At 38.5% G+C, this 23,664-nt stretch overlaps 1 protein-coding gene across 4 annotated transcripts in view; it reads left to right on the top strand.

Annotated features, from left to right (window-relative positions):
- arap2 (ArfGAP with RhoGAP domain, ankyrin repeat and PH domain 2) overlaps positions 1–15,861 on the top strand; it is a 179,478-nt gene extending 163,617 nt beyond the window's left edge. For 3 of the 4 annotated variants that reach the window (XM_042341269.1, XM_007889086.2, XM_007889087.2), the window contains 5 exons: positions 61–143; positions 1,226–1,261; positions 2,133–2,196; positions 4,433–4,564; positions 7,470–7,879. In XM_042341269.1, coding sequence (XP_042197203.1) covers positions 61–143; positions 1,226–1,261; positions 2,133–2,196; positions 4,433–4,564; positions 7,470–7,802 — 648 coding nt within the window. In that variant the 3' untranslated portion in view covers positions 7,803–7,879. Of the gene's footprint in view, positions 1–60; positions 144–1,225; positions 1,262–2,132; positions 2,197–4,432; positions 4,565–7,469; positions 7,880–15,644 lie in introns of those variants that run through there. The other variant, XM_007889088.2, reaches the window with a different exon arrangement.
- The last annotated feature ends 7,803 nt before the right edge of the window (positions 15,862–23,664 follow it).

Here is a 23,664-nt window from a genome sequence, read left to right as displayed (position 1 = left end):
ACATTTATTGATCAGACCTTTCTCTGATCACTATCTAATTAAAATGTGTTCATTTTCCAGAGCAACAAACCAGAGAGAGAAGTGCTCATCAAATCCTTAAAGTTTTACCTTGGCCTGAAAAGGAGACTGAAGTCTCCATGTAGGTAAGGACACACTAACTTGCGAACTACATTTATCACTGTGCTTGCAGCTTCACCAATACAAAATACAATTCTCTTTTCCGTATTGCAGCAGCACAATGCAGAGTTTATCAGTGACAGTTTAATATTCATTGGGTCATCATCCAACAACAACAAAGTACAAATTGACTGTAGTACTAACCCAAATTATCTTCCAGTCCTAACTCAGTATGCATGCACGCGCTTACATACTTTTTTTTAAATGTTGACTTGCTCATGTGGAGAACATGCAGATAGTTGGGATGCAGATAGTGTCATTCCACTGTAATTATACATTTGTGTTACCACATTTGTATCTTACACATGTTGATTGTGCCTGTTTTATCAGCTAACAGATTCAATATTTGAATTTTACTTTATTTAAAAATAAAAAATTTCCCCTCCTTTCAAATTACTATTCATTCGGTAAAACTGTCTCTGGATAAAATATAGCCCCAGAATTCTTTGCTTATGTTTTCTCATATGTCAATCTAAACAGTACTTGTCTGTGGTTTGGAAATCATGACTCTTATTGTGAGAAATCATCAAGTGTTTCAAAGCTTTTCAGTCAAACTGTTCAAGTGTATCAAGGCTATTAGTCCAAAAGTAGTTTGATGCATTTGCACTTAAACTGAATCATAATATCACTAATAATCCACATGAAAGTGACAATAGAAAGCATAAATTCTTTGCCCGCATTGGAATATGCATTTAGAATGGGTTTAAATGGGTTTCTGAATCAGAGATGCACTTAAGTAATCCATTAGATGGTAGGTACAGCAAATGAAAGCAAATCCTGTGCTATAAGAGCTTTACATGCATAGTGTATCCCATATTTTAGCCACGTTTATATTTTCTGTTTATGTGACATTACCTTTTAAATTCTGAGTTTCTAGACTTGTCATCTGCTGCAGATGTCACGCTCAGAACCAACCCTCAGATCTTCCATATTCAATGCATCCCATTACTGATGCTGCTTCTTGCTTCCCTTGTATTTAGTACCTTCTGAAGGGCACAAAAGAAATCCCATGATAATCTGTCTCTCTCTTTCTCTCTCGATTACACAGCCTGGGCTTTACTCTTTATGCAGAAAAACAACAATGGTAAGTATTGAATTCACATTCTGGACTCAACACAACTTATTCCTTGTGAAGACTAGCTCAAAGATATTTTCCCTGGCAAGGCAGATGTTTAATACCAAATTGAGACTAACATTAAGCATGACAAAGATTATGAGCAAGAAAGGAATACAAGGATATGGAGGGTGGAGACTTGTGTGGGAATGAAGAATATAGCAAGTATTTTTGTGATTCCAAACTCGTGAGCCAAATAACCCGTTTTTGTACTGTACAATCTATGTAAATTTATGTAAGTGTGTTTAATACTTGAAAGGATAGAAATGAAGAGATTCAGAGAAGGAAATCGAAGCAAATGAATAATAGTTGATAATAGTTGGAAATGTAAGAGACTAAACAATAACAGGTTTGCTTATGGCACAATTGGGGTGTGGAGCCTGTCATTTTACTTACTTAAAAAAAATCCCAAATATGTAACCGTAACCTTCTGCCTCAAGCTACTGCCCGGCTTCTCATATGCCAAGAAATGTCTGATTTCCAGATCATCAGGTCACCACTGATATTACTTCAGCAATACAACGCAATACAACACAACACAATCCAATACAAATCACAAAGACCAGGTGATTCAGAGATAATTTTTTCAATGCGGGGAGCCAGATGGCGCGCACAGTGAATGCGGAAACACTGACTAACAATCACATCCCTTTATAACACGAGTTAGAATTTTATAATGGGGCTGTACTATAAATGGATTTCACAAAAATTAAATAATCTATTTTGAGCAGGTAATGTCATATTGAAATCTCATATTGGTAATGTTAAATTAAAACAAAATGTGTTGATGTGATAAGGTACTATATCAAATGAAAACAATATTATCATTGTTTACCTATAGGTATTTGTGCTGTGATAAAGAAGAAACTTATACAGGATGGCTGGCCAGTTTGCTGATCGCGCAGGTAAGAAACTGAGTGGAGCCCTAGTTATTCTTCTATATTAAATATCTTAAATCATTATTCTTTTAATATGCTACATTCGCTTACAAATTCACTTTTGTAGTCACTCCACTAGACAATTTATCCTGTGAAGCTTTAAAATATCCTCCCAACATGAAAGGTGCTATATTAAATGTAAGGATTATTATTCTTGTCAGTATTACTCTTAGAAATAAATGTTAATGGTCAGCATCTTTTAGCTTCATATGTTTCAGTAGAAGGCAGCACCAAATGTTTTGGACATTGATATTTAAGCAGCTTTTGGCTACTACTTTTAAGGGTGTGTTACCAAACTCAAAACGTTAGTAGCCATTAGTACCCTAGTGTTAATGACCTGCAGGCTACGAAGTAAAGCATTGACTGGTTTATATAAAGGTACATGGTGCTGGTTCTCAAAACAGAACAAATATAAAAGCTTGGTTTAACTCTCAATGTAAGCCTTTCAATTCTTTCTTGACTGTGTAGTGCAATTTGAATCAAGTTGAAGTATTTTTTTAAATGGATGGAAAGCATTGCTTAAAAACATATGTAGTTAGTGAAAGTGAGAACTGGTTTCCAGCACCGGTAATTGTTTAGTTTATTTCACTGTCTTGAAGTGCAAAATCTTTTTAATGATAGCTCCGTGGAGCAATGCAGCTTTGCTAGGAATACGCTCAGAGGAATATTAAACATCTTGAAAGCTTCACTTTTAAATCCTTCATTTTTACAAGTGCTTGTTAGTACATTGAATTCTGTAGTTTCTATGGAAACGGGCATAACATTCTGACCGAATCCTTCACAACTACAAGAGGTTATGCCACAGAAACACAAGTTTAAAGGTTACAGCCGATCTTTGAAGGATAACTCATTAAGCATTGGAAGATTTGTTCTAGGCTTATTGACAAGTTAACAGTGCAGTTGCATGCATTCTGCTGAAATCTTGAGCGTGAGACAAGGGATGCATATTAATTTAGTCAGCTCCTAATACAGAGCCAGTCACAGAACAGGAAAGATTTACAGAGATAAAAAAAGGGAGGTTTCATGCATTATGGAATGAATGCACTATGAATGTGTTATGAAACATTACAATTTTCCAGTTATTCCTAAAGACTCTGTTGTCCCCCCGACAAGTTTGTTACCATGTTTGCTTCTAGAGCAGGTTCCCACATCTTTGTTTCCAGCTAGCATTCTCATAAGTCCTGTTCCTGACCCTGGAGTCATAGTTTCAGTGATGATTCACAGGATGCCGATTGACGTAAGCTGGTATTCCATAACGAAGTACTGAAATGTAGTCAAACATACATTTCAGTGTTAAAATCTTCAAGCCCAACCATTTTGCAAAGTCCAAAGTTTTCAGAACCCCCACCGTTGTTAGCGGTCACATGTCTATGCTACTCACAGGATACACTTTTTACTCAGATTGAGTTGAATAGGTAGCCTGTGAAGAAACATTGAAACTGCAGGATTGGGAACAAAAATTGTTGACCACAGTGAAGATCATGAAACGATTTCAATCCCAATCATTTTGCCTAAGTTAGTGAGGGAGGGGGAAAGAAGACACCTGCAGCCATCTTTTGAGTCTTTAGATATGGATGGAAAATTGCAGTGTTTCTTGCCTGTTTCATCCCAAATCAATTCAATGCTAAACTATTTACATTGTGTTCAAGTTATAACATAATTAAACTCTTAACTTGCGAGATTTAGCTATTGAACTTTCTAGCTGATTATGGGACTTGTGTAATATCAGGATGTGACTTAAATAGATTTTGGTCTATTGACAGTAAAGGGATAGTAGATTTGTTGATGCATTGCAGCTTGTTAGAAGCAATAATCCAAAAAATAAAGTTTATAACCTATCCACTGATTCATCAATAAATAATCTAAGAAAACTAAAATATAACCAGTAACTCGCTGAAAATATGTCATGCGAGGTATGTGGCACGGCAGAAACTTGTTCTGCCGAGTTTGATGAAAGAAAATTGAATGTGTCATTCAAATAAAGTGATTTTGATTCTAAACTAATGGACGTGAGCTATCAGTGCATGATTTTGTAATTCTGTCTGCACTTCAGAACGATGTTGCCAAAGGACTTAATACTGATATCAAGCTCTTTGGCAACATTAATATTAAACAACAGGGTGGATTTTAGTTCTGAGAATAGTGCAGAGATTTATCTTTCGTAGATCGGGGGAGAAAAAAAACATCTTTTGTGTTTCTGCAGCATGAAGGTGACCTTTGGCCGGCACTTGGAAAGATCCCAATTACCTCTTTGATGTTAAATGCAAAACTTTGCAGCAAGAGTTTAACACCAATCCAAAAAAAGGCTGAAACAAGAAAAACAGAACGACCACAGGTAAGTTACTTGTAAATAAGTCATCGCTGTGTTCTGAAGATTCTCCTAAATCATGGAATTCCTTCTGTCACACTAAATTGAAATCTTTTATTAAAATGTGAAAAACAGCAAATACGATTAATAGAGATGAAATGGAATATTCACATCAAATGTAAAATAAACTGTTATGTTCATCTTTAATTCATTAAATTGGCTTTTTACAATAATATTTTGAATATTGTGATTAATCCTGAGTATCACGAATCAGCTATGGAGCAGTGTTCTAAAACCCTTCAATTGGTATGTTTTTAAGATGAATGTTATCAAAAGGGACTTGTAAATAATCACGTTTAATCAGTATTGTCAATATTTGGAGAAATGAAAAATTGGGTAATGGTTGGTTGGCAGTGAATTGCAAGGCAAATATATCAGCACAACCATTCTGAGAAGGTAAATAAACATTGGGCAGGTTTCTGAGTCTAACCACCTCTAACATTGAGTTCTCATCTTAACTCTGGTCCTTACATAGTTTTACATTACCTGCTTTTGACTGAACCCTTCCCCCCAAAATACATTTTTTTCTAATTAATATATATATTAATATAGTAGATAATTATTTGGGGCAGACAAGTTTGCAGGGCTATGGGGAGAGAGCGGAAGAGTGGGATTGATTTGGATAGCTCTTTTAAAAGAGCCGGCACAGATACAATGGACTGAATGGCCTCCTTCTGTGCTGTTTAATTCTATAATTTTAATCAGAATATGAGGCAGTGAAGCATACAGAGAACATGTATGGTAGTTGGAATGTTAAATAATATTAGGTCTGTAGCTGCTGATCTCAGAGTGTGTGTTTTGGACATGTCCAATATGCCCATTGGTTTATTTTTCAAAACGTTTCCAGTTTCAGCAATCCCTCTTCTAATAATGTGCCCAAATGGAAAAGGATACACAGAAAAAGTATCAGGATATTACCTTGAGATTTCAATTGTATGTCTATTGAGGTCATTGTTGATCATCTGAATAAGATTCAGAGCAGAAGCAGCACTGAGCAAGAGCAGAATGTAATTTCCTTTTGCTATTCAATGAAATGTATGAATGTATCTGCGTTTGGACTCTTAACTGACCATGACATTTTCCACACATTGGCAAACGTTGAGGCAATCTATGGGTGCATATCTTACCGCTGCTTGTGCAGTGTTAAACTGGTAATAGTTTAGGAAATGTTTTTGGTCAACACATCTATACCAGGATTTCTACTTGATGTCCTTGCATAAGTTTACCCATTTAGGCTGGGTAGGGATCATTAGAAATGAAACTCAGGAAAGCAATTTTCATCCTGTTTATTAGATGAATATCTAGTTCATTAGATGAACATAGCTCAGGAAAGTTTTCCTGTGAGATATTCCACGACAGGAAGGAAATCTGCCAATCTAAATCACTAGATATCATGACACCGTGGATTAACTGGCTGTTGGAGAGAATTATTAAGTGTCTCTTCAGACTCCCTTGAAAACGTTGTAATGATGGAATTAGGTTTGAATATAAAGAGACCATTGATCACCACGTTATATGTATAGCACAGGGTTCTTTAATAATGCTTTAGTCCATTTCCTCTCATAAGAAAATGCAGACATGTCATGTTTCACACTGGTTTAGGGAATTTTCTGCACCAATTAATAAGACTGAAGAATGTCATAGAAACTTGCCTTGAAGTACTTGGAAGAGTTTTACAGTTGTGGATTGGAAGAATTGGTGCCGTTAATGTTTGTCGTCAAAATAGGATGCTTTGTTCAGCATGTTGATTGTACCTTGGGCTCTTTACCTGCACCAAGTGAGATAGATTGCTTGCTCACAGCAAATACTTGATGAATAATGTACAAGAAAGCTGTAACAAGTCTGTTACAGCATATGGTTCCACAAAGTCGAAAGAGATTGGACTCACCTCCTTAGTTACCTCCAGCATCAGCAGCACATCTCCTCACCACAGTGAAGAAAACAAAGTGACAAAAGCTGACTTTGACTTCACCCAATGCTCCTTACGATGTAAAGATGTAAACCTGCAGCATTGGTAAATTAATTTACAAAAAGCTCTAACCAACTTATGTCTACGTTCTTCTGGATGAAGGATGTCTCAGTTCATCAAAGTATGCAATACTGAAATCTTTCAAGACCAGCACTGAGAAAATCCATATAGTCAATTTTTCATATTTTAACCCCAAAAATCATATCAATATAGAAATGCTGTGGAAACATAATATTAAATATTAAAACCTTTCAAATTATAAAATGAATATTATAGAGCTAACACTGCATTGCAAACACTAAACATTTTATGAGGATTACATACCCCTCCCCCCCATACTTATATTAAGGCTTTCAGAGTACCATTATTTATTGACGGGCGATTCTAATGTAAAAATAGGTTAACTGGTGACTGTCCGCCTTGTCTGCTTTGAACTGAGCTTTGGACTGAGCTGGCTCCAATGTGCCTGGCAATGTTTGAATTGATTCAATCCTCTGTGCTGATCTCAAGGGGAGACAGGGATTCTTCCAATTTGGCTTGTTAACCTTCTTAAGTGAAGGCTCGAATGGGTAGGGTAGTCCTAGTTGATCAAGTAGCGGTAAGCTTGCCAGAGAATAAAATTAGCTGGTTAAACTCCAGCATTAACTCAACGCACGCTCTGGAGTCCCCAAGCCTTGGCACTCATCAGCCTGTACCTAATACTCTCTGGAATTAAGTAAGCAGATGAGTCCCTCTGGGGAGAGAGTGTGAGTTCCATTCCAGACATGGGAATGTTTCATGCATAAGTGACGTACATATATGGAACTCTCTGGTTTGGGTGCTCTTAAATGGTGATGGTTTCTGCTTGCTGAGGTTTTGCAATTAAGTGTTGCCTTAAATTAAGTGATTAACTTATTTTTGCAGGACTATGGGAAGTTGAAGCTAAACCATGTACTTCGCCAGACATTTCGCGAGGATACACTAGGAAGATCATCTCACATGGCTGCCTGCCTAGAATCATCAGCTGTTTCCCCTGCCACTGGACAGCAGCCAACCAGGCTTGCTTTATACGCAGGTCAAACAGATTTCTTGCATAGCAGCGCAAAGTCAAAACATGGGAGAGCACCACCAGTTCGAGGTCGACCAGAAGTCATCTCTAATAAAACAGTTTTGGAGGCTGACCCAAGACTGCATTCAAAACTCATGCAGGAGTTAAACTCGGTGTTTCTAAAAAAAAAAATCACTGGTGAAGAATGAATAATCACTATTAATATTAATCCAATGTTACTTATTTTAAAAAAAAATTTTCATGTGAATTTTTGTTCTAGGAAATTGCCTAAAATCGGAACTCTAAACTAGGCTGTTCAAATGATTTACAGCTGTTTACATTTTCTCATTCGCTCCTTATTTAATGAACATCAAGGTAAAGCTTGCATCAAATCCAGTTGCATTGTTTTAATAGCAGCTCTGGATCAACAGAAATACTCACTACTGGATTTGGAGCGTATACACCTTATGCTTTTCCCTTGTTAATGTTTAACCACCACATTGTGTTTGACATCTTTGGAGCTCACATTAAATTTTAGTGTGAACACATTAGGGGGATTGAGAAGAGTTGTATTCTGTACAACAGCCTCCAGTTTAAACGCCAGTTTGCCAGCCAGATTCAATCCCTGGAAGTGCAATAAATCACTTGAACCAAACTTCACCTATAAATAATAATCCATTTGACTTGGGCTGTCCATGTGCAGTGAACATTAAACACCGATTCACAACAATTCAGCAATAGAACCAATTTTTTTCCAAGAGTAGGATAGCAAAATGCAATGGTTAGCATGAAGCAATATGCCGGGAATAAGGCCTTACAACAGCATTATCCTTGGTCATTTATCTGTAAACTATACTCCAACATATGAAATCTAATAATAAATATTTATTACAATTTAGAAACAAGTGGCTGGAATTCTGAGATTTTAAGTGGGATACTGTACATAGCTCCAATACTTTTTGTTGCTTTCCGTGTGCCTGACTTTACTGTTGGGAGTGCGTGCTGTCATTTTTAAACTCTGGTTTGCAATTGCTGGACACTACTTGGGCGGGGGATGAAACTGACATACATTTGTTGATTTAATGTGCTGTCATGAAAAGAAACTGATGGTCAACAGAGGGGACCAAGCCACTAGCATCTCATTGTTAGAGCAACATAGGCCAATGTAGCAACGTGGGGGAATGGGTGACCAGTGGGATTGGGGCACAACATTGCTATGCAGTGCCCAGGTGGCATTTATTACTGTTGTTATTTTACATGCAGTATGAGTCCAGTTGAAGAAAGCAAGAGTGTAATAAAAGGGATGTATTTCTTTTTGCTGCAGAAACATGGTCAATACGATTAAAATGGTTAGTAATTCAAAGCTTTGCAAACGTTTAACTCAAACCTGTTTGCTGATGGATTTATCAAGTTTACACAATGATTGTCATTTTGAGATGCTCACTATGATAACTGTCATAACATTGAGGCTTGACTATGCAAACTCCCTGCTTGTCGGCCTCCCCAGCTCCTCCCTCCATAGGCTGCAGATCATCCAGAACTCTGCAGCCCATGTCCTCTCCCACACCCGCCTCTGTGACCCTATCACCCCCATCCTCGTCTGACTCCACTGGCTTCCCATCACACAGAGGATACACTTCAAGATCCTGGTCCTCGCCTTCAAAGCCCTCCATGGCCTTGCTCCCCACTTCCTGTGTGACCTCCTAACCCCTACCATCCTGCTCGCTCCCTCAGCGGGCTCTGGCCTGGTTCACATCACCCGCCTCTCCCAGCCCACCATTGGCAGGTGGGCCTTCTGCCACTCTGCCCCACCCTCTGGAACTCCATCCAGCAGTCCTTCCGCCTCGCCCCCTCCCTTGCCTCATTCAAGACCCATCTGAAGACCCTTCTCTTCGACCATGCTTTCGATCATCCTGCTTCCCTCACTGCCCTCCACCCTCCCCAATCCCGATCCCCAGCTTGGATCCGAAACACTGACTGTCCAGCGCCTTGGGACATTCTCCTGACGTGAAAGGCGCTTTACAAATGTAATTCTGTTGTTGTTTTTGTTGTTGTCTTAGCAATAATATAGAGTTGTGTTTCTTAACATTTTTGATACCAGGGACCAGCTCAGTTTATTTTTAAAATGTGATGGACTATTAGTAAATGAGCATGTCAGCTCACTCAGGCTAAAACAATATCTAATATAGTTTGGCATCAAGGTTAACACAGACTGGTGATGATCCTAAGATCAATTGATGTTATAGAGGACTGAACCTGCCAATTAACAATACACAGTCTCTACTGGAAAACACTCGGCTGGCATAATTCAGATCAACGGATTTGCTTATTGAATTCACAACGTCAATGGCAAATGAAAATAGTTACTGAGGTGACTGAATTTGTGGCATCGCAAAGGTCCCTTTTTAACTCTGATTGCTTACTAACTTTCAGACCATGGCTTGATTTGTAGCCTCTACGCTCTGGCCAAGCACAGAGGTGAAGGAATGCTAGAATAGGTCTCAAGCATTGTATGCATGGATTTGGGGGATTTGCTGTGAAAGAGAGATTCACAATTGCTCAGTTTTTGCTGTGATCAAGTATGAGACCTGCCATTAGAACATTTAAAAATAGGATAAATCTGACTATATGCATAATTAATTAGCAGTCTTGTTCAAGTGAGCTACAGGGATTGCTTGTGTTGAAATAGAAAATTGCACTGGTACAGTAAAGGGTGGTTTAGAGACTGAGGTACATTGTTAGAATAGAATACAATTACCTTGTACTCCAATTAGCTCTTCCCTTGCAAGTATCTGAAAGTAACACTTGCTGCTGAATCCGTGTTTATTTGTTCATTTTCAAGCGCAAACATCTGCTTTGACAAGCAGAAGTAATTTCACCAAAACATATTGAAGCAGCTTTTTGTTAAGAAAGGTTTCACTTTGTAATTGACCAATTTTCTTCAGACTCTGGATTTTTCATATAAAAGCTTGCTGTGGGTGATCCATATATCAGTTTTTCAAAATCGGTGGAGATTTTATTGGCTTGGTTATAGATTCAGAAATGTCTGTCTCATTGGTCTAATTGGAATTTGGATGATCGCAGTAAGATAATACTGCAGTTAATATGTGTGTTTATATGACAAGCGGTTTCATTTAGATGCCCCATATGTATATTTCCGTGCAAATGTAGCATGCTGTTGCTGTAATCTGAATATATCAGACCTCCATCACAGACAAGAGTAGAATTCAGTACTATAACATGCTTTTGTCTAAAGTGGCTATAGCAGCTGCATGAAATTGGTCTTCTTCACACATACAGGCATTTGTATTGATATACTGAAGCTCTACTCATGCCCACAGGGTAACATGACTCAACACATAGCATCTCAGATGGCAGTTCAAAATGTGAGAATAGGAAACGAATTAAAATGAATGCTCACTCTTGTACTGTCAGAAACCTCAGCGGAGTACACTTGATAACCAGAAAGAACAGGTTCCAAGATGTCTCTCCTCAAGTTTATTGGTTGTTCTAATGGTTATACGATATTAATACAGTGCAAGATCACCATTAAAGGCAGTCACCTAGATGGGCATATTTATTGGTCAGGTGACATTATTTGTGAGTTTGGGATTTTAGTCATCATCAACAAGTGTCATGAATTGTGACTTGTTCTCACTGAGGTTCTCACAAGTTGAGATTCTCAACATTCTGTGCCTCAAAGCTGTTATTTGCTACTTATATTGTCGTGTTATTTTTCTTCACATTTTGACTGCTTTTAATCCTTTCATTTTTCAAAAAATTCTACATTCAGTCTTTTTTGGTAAGAGTTCAGATGTGGATGTCGCCCTCTATTGAAGCAGACTCGAGCACAGGAATTATAATAATGATAATAATCCTTGCATTTGATATTGTGCCTTATCACGTCTTCGAGACGTATTCACAGGATATATTGTAAAGTGGATTGACTATATTTTGTGGGCGAAACCTGGCAGCAGGGTCGCACAAACAGTCGTGGATTAAGTGACCAAATTGTTGTTATTTTTTTTGAAGGGATTATTACCCCCCCAGAAAGCGATTCTCCAGTCAACTAACAACTGGGTTCCTACTTACTGCTAGATAAACAGACGAGTGGAGCAAGGACACTTGCCTAACATTTCGCCCTCCCTGGGAATCAAACTGATTAATCGAACATTAATCTAAACATAATTTAAGGGGTTTTGGCGTAATATATCTTGCAATTTGCCTGCAAAATATAAAGCTTTACTTTGTAACTTTCTCCAAATCACAATAAGTTCAATAATAACGTATATCGGACAGTTCTATTTTATAAGTGAAGTCAAAAGAGTCCACTGTCCCCAATTCACTTACTACTTAACCAAATAGGACTAAACCTTGCTAAGATTTTAGGCAATAATAGAATCCACTTGATGGACAGTGGAGGAAGGAAGGGAGGACTGAACAGTTATTCTGTTCATCAAATCTCACATTGACTGAATCTTTTAGATGCACTTTTTAATTCCAGATCAGCTGCAGTAAATTCAAGATTGCCATAATGAAGTGGATAGACAGTTTCAGGTGACAATTATAACTGAAACAAATACAGTACCTTAATGTATTTGAATTAGAGATCCATGCAAATGTAGTAATTTAATTATGAACTGTTAATTTCTTCCACTTTTAATCAGTCAAGAACACTCGATCAACTTCTGTTCGACCGAACATTTGATATAACCATATTTCACTGTGATTTTAAAATGAGCTAAGATTAATCTGCATCAGAAATTTTCTTATGGATAAAGGGATTAAGGGATATGGGGATAAGGTGGGTAGGTGGAGTTAGAATAGATCAGCCATGATCAGCTATTGAATGGCGAGGCAGACTCGAGGGGCCGAATGGCCTACTCCTGCTCCTAATTCTTATGTTCTTATGTTCTAAAATGTTCTAAAAACTCATGTTACAGCACAGAAATAGTTGCATATGCACAATTAATAACTCCCCTTTCTGCCCCTGAAGAAAATTGTGAAATCAGTAAAGGAAGTAATAACACTTTTTCATTGACATGGGAAACATAGTCTGAGATTTAGCTGCACTTTCTAAAGTGATTTCCAGCCATTATTCTCCAAAGGAAAATTAACGGTCTTAAAATTGAGGAGAAAAAACAATTATGTGTGTGGGGGGGAGTTTTAAGGATCATAATTAACTTAATTGTAAATACAATGTAAGTAATTTACAAACCAAATCATTCCCCCGCCTCCCCAAGTCATTATAAATATTACTCCTGGAATCCCCCGTTTCAATCTAATTCCAATAGAAAGTCAATTTAAGAAGAATTCTTGACTGGATAACTTGCATGGCAGGCTCTCATCTCCGTCAATATGCAGCAATTTTATTGAGTAAAGTGTTTTTATGTGGGTAATTGTGGTACGGTAATGCAATTTGTTTCAGGATTTTAAAAGAAAATCTGTATGTGAACCAGACAGTCAATTTAAAGTCCTGCCTTTTTGTCATAGTCAGAAGACAGCACAGGGCTGGATCATGAGGCATTGCAGCTCCTGTTCTGGCAATATCAAAAAGCTACAAGTGGTTCAGAGTTTGTTTCTGTAGCCGAGGCACGTTCATACTTTAGCAGCATTTCATGAGCCCTTTTTATTTAATTGATGAGTTGGATTCCATTCCAGATTCTTTATAAACTAAAATCTCCATGCAAGTGAGGTTTGTGATTTGCAGGCACTTGAACTTTGCTATTAGGTGATATATTTCTTGGTAGTTAAATCAATTTGGAGTATTTCAGATTCACACGGTGGAAAGGTGGAGCTGATCTATACCTTCTAGTTTAGGGTTAAAGGAAAGCAGATGAAATCTTCACTGAGATCCATCTGCATGTTCGGTTTTGAATATGGCACAGTTTAACTCCCTGTTAAACTGATGCGCAGAAACTGCATCAGCAACTCACATGAAAGCATTAACTTGCCACCGTCCATATCACAAAGGTGAGATGTGTAATACAGGTCTCCAGATATAAAAAGTCTGAACCCATGATGTAAAGTGTGTTTCAATACCTCGTTCGAGTTAAGATTTCATCTGCTTTCCTTTAACCTTATCACGCGACATTAAACTGAGCTTCCATCTGCCTGTTCAGCTGGAAGTTAAGATCCAGCGGTGCTAATCGAAAAGAGAAGGGAATTTCTCCTGGTGTTCTGGCCGACAATTGCTCAATTAAAATTGGTCACTCGCTTCATGGTTGCTTGTGGGACATTGTGTATGCAAATTGGCTGCCAAATTCACCTCCACTTTATATTATATTGTGAATTGCTTTGAGACATCCTCCTGATGTGAAAGGCCTTGTATCATATACAACGATTATTATTATTGTAAAGTGTATTTGCCTAAAACCTGAGAGACAAGCCAAGTTTGACTGTGCTGTTGAACAGGCCGAAGGGACAGTGCTATTCAATGGTGTGAATGTGACCAGTTCATTTATTAGTTGATGTCTTATTTACAGTCACATTAGATTGCTGAGATTTGCTGAATTCTGCATGTCTAAATAAACTGTCAAATTAGTAGCAATGTTTTTTTTAGATCCTAAATACCTTCTTTCTGGAACAAAATAGAGAATTGCCAAATTGATCAATATTTGTTTAGCTGTTAGTGTTATTAACATTGTGGTTCATCAAGTGGATTAATTGTAAAACTCAAAGGTTTAATCTAATGCTATTATTCTTTTAGTACTTTAAGACAGCAAAGTTTAACAACTCACGTAACACCAGATATTAATTATACCACTGTGCCTTCTTTGAACATTCAAAGTGACATCTCATTCTTCATTTGCAAATTCAGATTCCAATTTCCAGCAACAGAACATGTTCAGGTGTGTTCAATAATGTGTGCAGAGGTAATGATCTAAATAGGAAATATCTTGCCTGATCTTTAGTGAGAAAAGTCTGTTCAACAATGTAAATTCTGTATTTTTTAGAGTTTAGTAGCAAAATAAACATTGATAAATTGGATGTATTATAGACATAAGAGGCAGCAGAGGTTGTGTAATGAAATACGAGACTTTCACTCCTGTGACTAATGCTGCTACTGCCATGTTTTAGTGGAATGTGCAATTTGTAGTTCATTTTTGATATTAAATAATAAACGTTTGGTAGCAGTTAATGCAAAATGTGGGCATGTAAATTATGCAGCCATCATTTGTAATATGAATGTAAACAGTACTTCTTTTGCAATGGCTCATTCAGCAACAATTTGTCTATTTTGTCAAAATGTATAATGCTTGAAAAATAGGAGCTCAAGTCCCCTCTTGTAAATATCTGCGTTTGAGATTGTACATTTATCTTAACCCAGCCAAACTGTCAGCAATCCGGTAAAACAAGTAGATTTGTAATTGCAACAAATGACACTTATATTTAAAGTACGAATTTTGACTCCTTGTTCTTCAACTAAATAAATAGGTTTGCTGATATTGCAACATAGAACTTTCTCAGTCTCAATAATCATGTGTAAGGTTACTTTAAACGTTTATGCTTCATTTTGATTAGAATCCACTTCCATAATTCATGAATGTTTTTGTTGTATGTTGTGTCAAGATTCTTATTGAACATGATGACATTTACACCAAGAAATGTACATAATTGCATTTGTAGGCATTGGTTACGAATATGTTGCTCCGTGGAATAAAGGATTTATTTCTGTGAAGGTCAAAGCTCTATTTTTATCCTGCAGCACACCTGGGCTTCAGCATTGCGGTTAAACAGCATGTCTTTTTGCTCTGACTCATTTATTCCCATGCTACTTCATTGGTTTTGCTTAGAAATGTTCAGTTAAGTTAGCAATGTGTTTGGTCTAATGAGCCTTGATCTGTTTTAAAATTAAAGTCTGATCTCAATGGTCAACATTTTTATGCAGAGTTTTAAATCCATTAAATAATATAACAAATAGGAGCTTGTAGGAAAGTATGATTCTTTTTCTGCAAAACACTATTTTCTATATTATTTAATGGATTTAAAAGGATAGCAATAACCTTTGACTTAAATTGAATTAGAAATATTTGTTTGACTGCTTACAGGGCGTGAACCTCCCTGATGGCGCAGATATTAAAGGTGGCGAGAAACAACTGCACACATCTTGAAGATCCCAGGTGCAATCTTTGGTCTGTCCCGAGCTAACTAATTTTAGCTGGGACATCGTCAAATTACTTTGGAAGATGGGAGGCCATTCAGCCCATCAAGCATGTTGCACCAGTTTATCTTGGCAGCCTGTAATATAAAATCTCTGATATACAAATGCTTGTAGTGGTGATTTCCTGTGCTAGAGAAATCATCAACAACAACTTGCACTTATGTAGCGTCTGCCACGGAGGGTAGCATCTCAGAGCGCTTAACAGTGGCAGAGCCTGACTCTGAGCTGGCGGGAGAGGGGAGATGGCCATAAGCACCTACTGTTCTGTAAATCATCCAGTTTCTTGTCCCTGATAGTTATCCAGGGTGCTGCCTCTATTGGAATACATGTGTGTGGAGGTTGGGCAAAATTAGAACATGGTAGTGCCTCATGATTGCATAGCCTGCTGACCCTCACTGGCTCATGTGATGAATGTGTACCTGGATTATGCACCGGACACAAAAAAACCTTACCCAGCATCTTGAGAAAAGGGGAAAAAATATTTAGAAGAGGAAGTTGTGCAGAAATAGTTTTGATGCTTCTCCATGAACTTGCCTTCAGTTATCTTTCCCTTCCCTTGGCTCCCACCCCAGCTTGGATGCCCGGCCAGTACAATTAAACACTTTGAGTTATCCTCCCAATGCGAAAGGCGCTGTATAAATGTAAATTGTGAATTTGAATTGTGTATAAACTAAGCTCTGACCGTAGAACAGACTGAAACTACTGCTTGTCAGAAATGAGTTAGATGAAAATAGTCTGCCATTGTATCTCACCATCTGTTATGCAGAATCAAAGATTGACTAGCCACTGTCATAAACAATTCCAGTGGATAATCTGGGTTTTTGTGCGTTAACCCCAAATCCAGAATCCATTCTCTCTCACTACAACTTGCGTTGGGTAAGTTCATTTCAGTTAAACTGATCTCAGCTACAGCCCTAACCAACAGAGAGCTATGTTTGTATGGGGTGGTTTCTTATTGGCATTTGGTGTCCCAAAAAGGGATGTAAAGTTGCATACTTGGGATTTTCCTCTATTCTGCAAGCTGGGCCTAAGAAGTCTGTGAGCTGCAAAAACATAAACAGACTGCTTCGTCTATGTGTTGTGTTTTATTTAGGTTTTACCACTCAAATGAGATTAACTAAAAGTTCTGACAAAAGATCGTAGACCTGAAACGTTGACTCACTTTCCTCTATCCATAGATGCTGCCTGATCTGCTGAGTGTTCCCAGCGACTTCTGTTTTCATTTCAGATTTCCAGTATTTTGCCTTATGTACTTTGACTTTAGTTGGCTAGAACCTTACCGAGAACCTTTCACTCTTACTTTTTTTAAAAAAAAACTCTCCTGCAGTTCCCATTTGGTCTTCTCCTCATGTTGAAATGAAGACTCCGTGTTGTAATACATAGCACACAGCTGCAAAACCGAATCCCATGCTTTCCAAATTTTTCATGATATTAAATCCCTCTATCAAGTGCACTTTCAGCTGATCTGTAAAAGGGAAACATATCAGAATGTGTTCATAAAATAATTCTTAATAAATGCATTGTGTAAAATCGTATGCTGGAGTGTTGTTATCTATTGATCATGCTCACTGAGAAGAGATTGTCATATCCAGGTCAAGTTTTTTATTTAGAGAATGATTTTCCAGTAATGATAGCAACTACAACAACTTGCATATATATAGCACCCCTCATGCAGAGTAGCGCCCCAGAGCGTATCTAAGTAGAATAAGCATAGGTGCATCTATGTATAATAATGACAAATGCAATGATTTACAGTCATCACATCAAATCTGGTATGAAATGTTATATTTTTCACCCTATAGTGGCCCAAAAACTGTAATTGGTATATATTGAATCTTGTTTCATCTGATGTGTGGAAATATATTCAACAATTCTCTTGTTCCTGTAAGTATTAAAGTATTGCCACACAAACTAAATATTTACAGCTGAAGAATAGATAGATACATGACTATTATTTTCAATGATATTCTGCTGGAATTTAATAAACACACCACCTTGTATGGCATGTACACCGAATATTAATTTAATTTAAATGAATAATTTAACTGCAATTGTTATCTTCAGAGATTGTAAGCAAAAATTTAATATAAAAAGTGGTTGTTTTTCAGGCTTCTGTTTTCAACTATAATTTGATCTAATTCGATCATTGATTTTTGTATTAGACTTTTAGGAGGGGGGGGGTTACCTTTCTTTCAAACGGATTTGTATTTATATGGTTACTCTAGCAATCATACCAATAACAACAAAATTACGTTTGTAAAACGCTTTTCACGTTGGAAGGACAGCCCAAGGCGCTGAACAGTCAGGGATCAGGACCCAAGTGTGGGGTGGGGCAGGGTTGGGATGAGGGAGGGCAGAGGGGTTAGGAGGGTGGCTGAAGGCACAGTCAAAAAGGAGGGTCTTGAGTTGTGCCTTGAAGGAGGCAAGAGAGGCAGCAAGACGAAGGGGTTGTGGGATGGAGTTCCAAAGAGGGGCTGCAATCAAAATGCATATCTTTTGCTAAATCATTAAAACTTTATCCTATTGTCTGTAAAACCATGTGGCCAATTAAAGGTAATTTAAGTGCGAGAGGAACATTCTTTAACACTCCATGTTATATTTTCATCAACATTTTAGAGTTTGAGTGGTGATTCACATAAATGTAAAGCTTTCTTTAAATGGCTTTCACAAAATAACAAGTAATTTTATCTATAATGGATCAAATGGGCATCCTTACAAGTAATGTGTTAATTCAGATGACTCTTAATAGGGAGAAACTAGATAATAAATTTACAGCTACCATTAGGTTTGGAATATTGTTTTAATTCCTCCTGTTTGAATCCAACTAATGGTAGATATCAAGTAAATTCCTTTGTCCCTATGTATCCTGTTCTGTTTCTCTCCACTGCAGTTTATATTCTAGAAATAAAGCTCTGGAACTACAAGTTACATTAATTGTTTTGTGCAGTACCAAATGTAAGAGCGAGTATGCAAGATTTAGAGTAGCTTAACTTTCACTAAACTTACATTTTGAACGTTATGAACCCCAAGTCTAAATTTATCCGATGCCCCAGATCCTCTGTTTAGTCTATGGGAAATATTGATGCATTTCTAATAATGGATTTCAAGTACTTTTACCGTGCGTAAAATATATTATTTGTAATTGCACATGGTTTTGTTTTTACTACAGGTTTTTAACTCCATCTGGATTTTACTAAAATTGTACACCAGCTTTTTTTCAACTTAATTGAGCAATGCTGTGTAAAGCTTTTAGATAAATAAGTACTCTAAGCAAGACATTCTTCATTTTCTGTAACCCAGTTTTTCTGTAGTTTATAGTTAATAAATCCTTTTCAAATGAAAAGTTTTAAAAATCATTATCATAGAAGGTGCTAATGTAACAAAGCATACATGATGAATATCTTCAAATTTAATCCAACCGTTGTTGGTATATCCTCCCGATGTGAAAGGCGCTTTACAAATATAATGGGTTGTTGTCACAAAAGCCCTTCATCAAATTACTGCATGTGTAATTCACTTTATCTCATTTGTTTTTATTTATAGTATTACAGGTTACCTTTTTAATGTTTTTTAAACAATAAATGGTCATTTATTTTTACAGTATTTCAGTTTGGCTCAGATGGTAGTACTCTCATCTCTGTATTGGAAGGTTTTGGGTTCAAGCCACACATGGCTATTTGTGGGTTATGCTGAGAACAAAATAACTGCTGTGTTTCCCTATAAAAACAGTCATTACAAATGACAGCAATTGCTTCTGAAGCGCTTTGAAACATTTCAAACTAATGTACCAAAAATCCAAGTTTCTTTTTATTAGATATGGAGGATTTTTTAAGGCACAGATTTGAAAACGAGAATGATCGTAGCACTTCAAATTCTTTGGTTCAGGTTTAGTTATTTGTGGAGTGCCATAAAATACTAGTGAGCACATTTGCCTCACAAGCGAGAGGACCCGGGTTCAATTCCTGGGAGGGATGAAACCCTCGGCAAGTTTCCTTATTCCACACTCCTCTGTTTACGTAGCAGTGAGTAGGAACCCGGTTGTTTGTGAGTGGTGGATCGCTTGCAGGAGATAATCCCTCAAAAACAATTCGGTCATTCAATCTACGACTTTGTGGGACACTACTGTGCGCAATTGGCTGCTGCGTTTCGGTCACAAATACAGTCAATACACTTTACAATATATTCTGTGAAGCGGTTTTAGAAGTCTCAACTCAAATACAAGGACTATTATTATTTCAAGTGATAGCCAAGACCAATGTTTAGATGTGCTCTAAAATATATTAAAATCTTAAGTGATTTTAGTATCCTATTACCCAATGTAGGATTCAAGCTAATACTGATTGCTGTGAGACATAAGAACTAAAGGTCTAATGCATGATGGACTCAAGTATTGACAGTAGATTAAAGGAGAATTTACTGTGATGTTTTATGGAAGATATATGACACACTGAATTTGTAAAGAAATGTCAATCATTGTCGACTGGATTTGGGAGTAAATTTCGCTTTCACAATTTTGACTCAATTGTTCAAACTAATGTTGGTCCAAAACCACTTTACAAAATTGTTTGATGGCTGTCTTGAGTACAAGCTCAACAGTAGCAGTCCAAGAGAACATTTATCCACCCAAGGCAGCATTTGAGTGCTGCTTCACAGGGTGCCGGAGTTCAAAGGACTGTATTCTACTTTTAGCTGCACAAAAAATGTTGTTCTCCCGAATCGTGAGCACAGAAACCTTTGGGCCAAACTGCTGCGCTGAAGTGACAGGGTAATGGCATCCAAAGTGGAGTAAATTTTTAAAAGTGTTCTTACCTTCTCTACTTGCTATTGCTATATTTGGGCTCTTAAATTGAAGGGAGCCTATTTTGTTTGAACTTAAAGTGCAGTTGTATGATCATAAAATATACAGTGCATTATGAATAACTGCTCAAAGAAACTGCAGGTTCTCTCTTGCTGTGTACAACAACCGAGATGGATTGGATTGCAGAGTGAGGGCTTTTGCAGTCTCCTGTGAGAAGTTCTGAGCTGCTCATTATTTTCCGGTCTCAGCATAAATTGTTCAGCTCTCTATTTCCAACATAAAAAAAATAGCCCTTTCCTGGGTTGGAACTCACAGGAGATTCTAGATCAAGGCATGTTCTTATCAGGAGATATTGCTTGTTCATAGGTGGAAAAGGCATAATTAAATTTTCTGAATCCATTTTTCAGTGTTAAATGCTAAGACACCATCCTTTCTTGTAGCTAAAGTTCAATCCTTTGTTAGACTTTTTCAGCAGGTACTTTCAGTGTCTCCAACCTGAGGTTGGTGAGAACTCTATTTTTGAGCACTTTCAAGACATCCTTCCAACATGAAAGGTACTGTACAATACAAAATTACATTTGTAAAGCGCCTTTCACATTGGGAGAACGTCCCAAGGTGGCTGAACAGTCAGGGATTAGGACCTGATCTGTTGGGGGGGTGGGTAGGTTTGGGATCAAGGAGGGTGGAGGGTAGAGAAGATAGGACGGTAGCCGAAGGCACAGGTGAGCAGGAGGGTCTTGAGGTGTGCCTTGAAGGAGGCAAGGGAGAGAGAAAGGCAAAGGGATTGTCGGATGGAGTTCCAGAGGATGGGGGCAGCGAGGCTGACGGCCTGACCGCTGAGGGTGGTGCGGGCTGGGTGGGGCTCATGGAGCAGGCCGGAGCCTGCTGAGCAGAGGGAGCGGACAGGTTGGTATGGTGTTAGTAGGTCAGAGAGATAGGAAGGGGCAAGGCAATGGAGGGCCTTGAGGGTGAGGACAAGAAGTTAGAACGCGATTCTCTGAGGGGTGGGGAGCCATTCGAGGGTGGGGTTGATGGGGCCATGAAACGGACACAAGCTGCAGTGTTCTGTATGATCAATTGAAGAGTTGGGAAGGCCAACAAGCAGGGCATTGGCATAGTCGAGCCTGGTTGTAATGAAGGCATGTATGAGGGTTACGGCGGCCTGAAGAATGAGGCAGTGGCGGAGCCGAGTGATGTTGCAGAGATGGGGGAAGGCGGAGCAGGTCATGGCATGAATGTGGGGGATAAAGGACAGATGAGGGTCAAACAAGATGCCCAGGTTCCTGACTGGCATGGTGAGGTGGAGTGTGCATCCATTGATGCTGATGCTGCCAGTGCCTGAGGTGCGGAAGCGCTGGTGCGAGCCGATCAGGAGGGCCTCAGTCTTGCTGACATCCAACTGTAGAAAGTTGGCCCTCATCCAGAACTTGGTGTTTGACAGACAGACATTCAGGACAGCAGTGGTTCTGGAGTCGAGGGTGGAGGCAGAAAGATAGAGTTGGGTGTCATCCTTGTACATGAAGTTGACCCCCATGCCTACGGATGATGTCACCAAGAGGGAGCAAATGTGTTATTCCTTTTATAGCACATCTGAACCATGTCTCTTGTCAATGGACAAAAGAAATGTGGGCTTTAGCCTATAGGTAAAAGGTTATTATTCATGTGAAACATATTGTGAAAGTTGAATGGAGTATTGCTCAGAATTCAACAACAACAAGAAGATTACATGTGTATAGCAGCTTTCACGTCGGGAGGATGTCCCAAGGTGGTGGACAGAGTACAGCATTTCAGACCCGAGCTAGGGTTGTGGGGGATAAGGGAGGAGAGGGAAAGGGGGGTGGATGATAGCATGGTCGAAGAGGAGGGTCTTGAGGAGGGACTTGAAGGAGGCTAAGGAGGGGGCGAGGCAGAGTGACTGGGGAATGGAATTCCAGAGGTTGAGGGCAGAGTGGCTGAAGGCTCTCCCGCCAATGGTGGGGCGGGTGGGTCGGACAACGTGGAGCAGGCCAGAGCCTGCTGAGCGGAGGGAGCGGATGGGTTAGTAGGGGGTTAGGAGGTCGCAGAGGTAGGGTGGGGCGAGGCCATGGAGGGCTTTGTATGTGAGTACCAGGAAAATTCAGTAAAATAAGAGCAATTTATTGAGACACAGCAAAACCAGATAGTGATCTGTATAGTGAGACCACATTCAGTGCTGGAAGATAATTAGACCAGTAAGTAATATTTTTCTACAAGAGCAACTTATCTCTCAGTCAGTTAAAGTGCAGAGTCCAAGTTGCTTTAATACAACCCTTTTCTTAATGTTTAAATTAATTGTCACCACTCATAAAAATGTTAAGAATGGAAGCATAACAACTCTATCAGAAGCTATGTATAGATAGGGCATCTAAAAAAACAGAAGTCGTGTATTTCTTTGGCTATCCATTTTGGTGAGGACAGCCTCTCTTGATACAGGGGAAATGGGATAAAATGTGTTGATTAGATTTTGTGCTAAGATATCCCCACAGTTGAAGGAACTGAAGATAACTTTGAAATTGCAAACATTTACTGTGAGCTGTGAGCTGATGCACAATGCATGCAGTATTTATATACCATTTGTATATGACATAAGATGTCTAGGATTTAATGCACTTTTTTAAAAAAATAAATAACTTCATCACTTTTTTTTGGTTAGCCGCATCTATGATACGTGCATCACGCTTAAAAGTATTTAAACCAGACTGGGAGTTCCACATATGCATGCCATCTACAGATGGAAATGTCCTTGTATCTGGAATGTGCACTTGTTCTCTGAAAGGATGTACTCTGTTTACTTAATTCTGGAGATTAGGCTCAGGTTGGCAAGAGCTAAGGTTTGTGGTTTCCAGACTGTGCGTTGGGTATTGCTGGAGTTTAACCTGCTAAAACCTCTTAGCTTGCTATTGAGAACACTGTCCGTCAGGCTTCCCAGCTAGGACCACCCTACCCATTAGGGTTTTGGTTTGCAAAGTTAACAACAACCACAACTTGCAGTTATATAGCACACTCCACACAGGGTGGCATCTCAAGAGAGCTTAACAGGAACTGAATGGGAAAAATCCCTGCCCCGAAGGATTGATTTGCTCCTCTAAGT

Source organism: Callorhinchus milii, unplaced genomic scaffold, assembly GCF_018977255.1.
Source record: "Callorhinchus milii isolate IMCB2004 unplaced genomic scaffold, IMCB_Cmil_1.0 Scaffold1, whole genome shotgun sequence".
NCBI lineage: Eukaryota > Metazoa > Chordata > Chondrichthyes > Chimaeriformes > Callorhinchidae > Callorhinchus > Callorhinchus milii.
The sequence above is the reverse complement of the archived record's forward strand: the minus strand, read 5'-3'. Positions and strand labels throughout refer to the sequence as shown.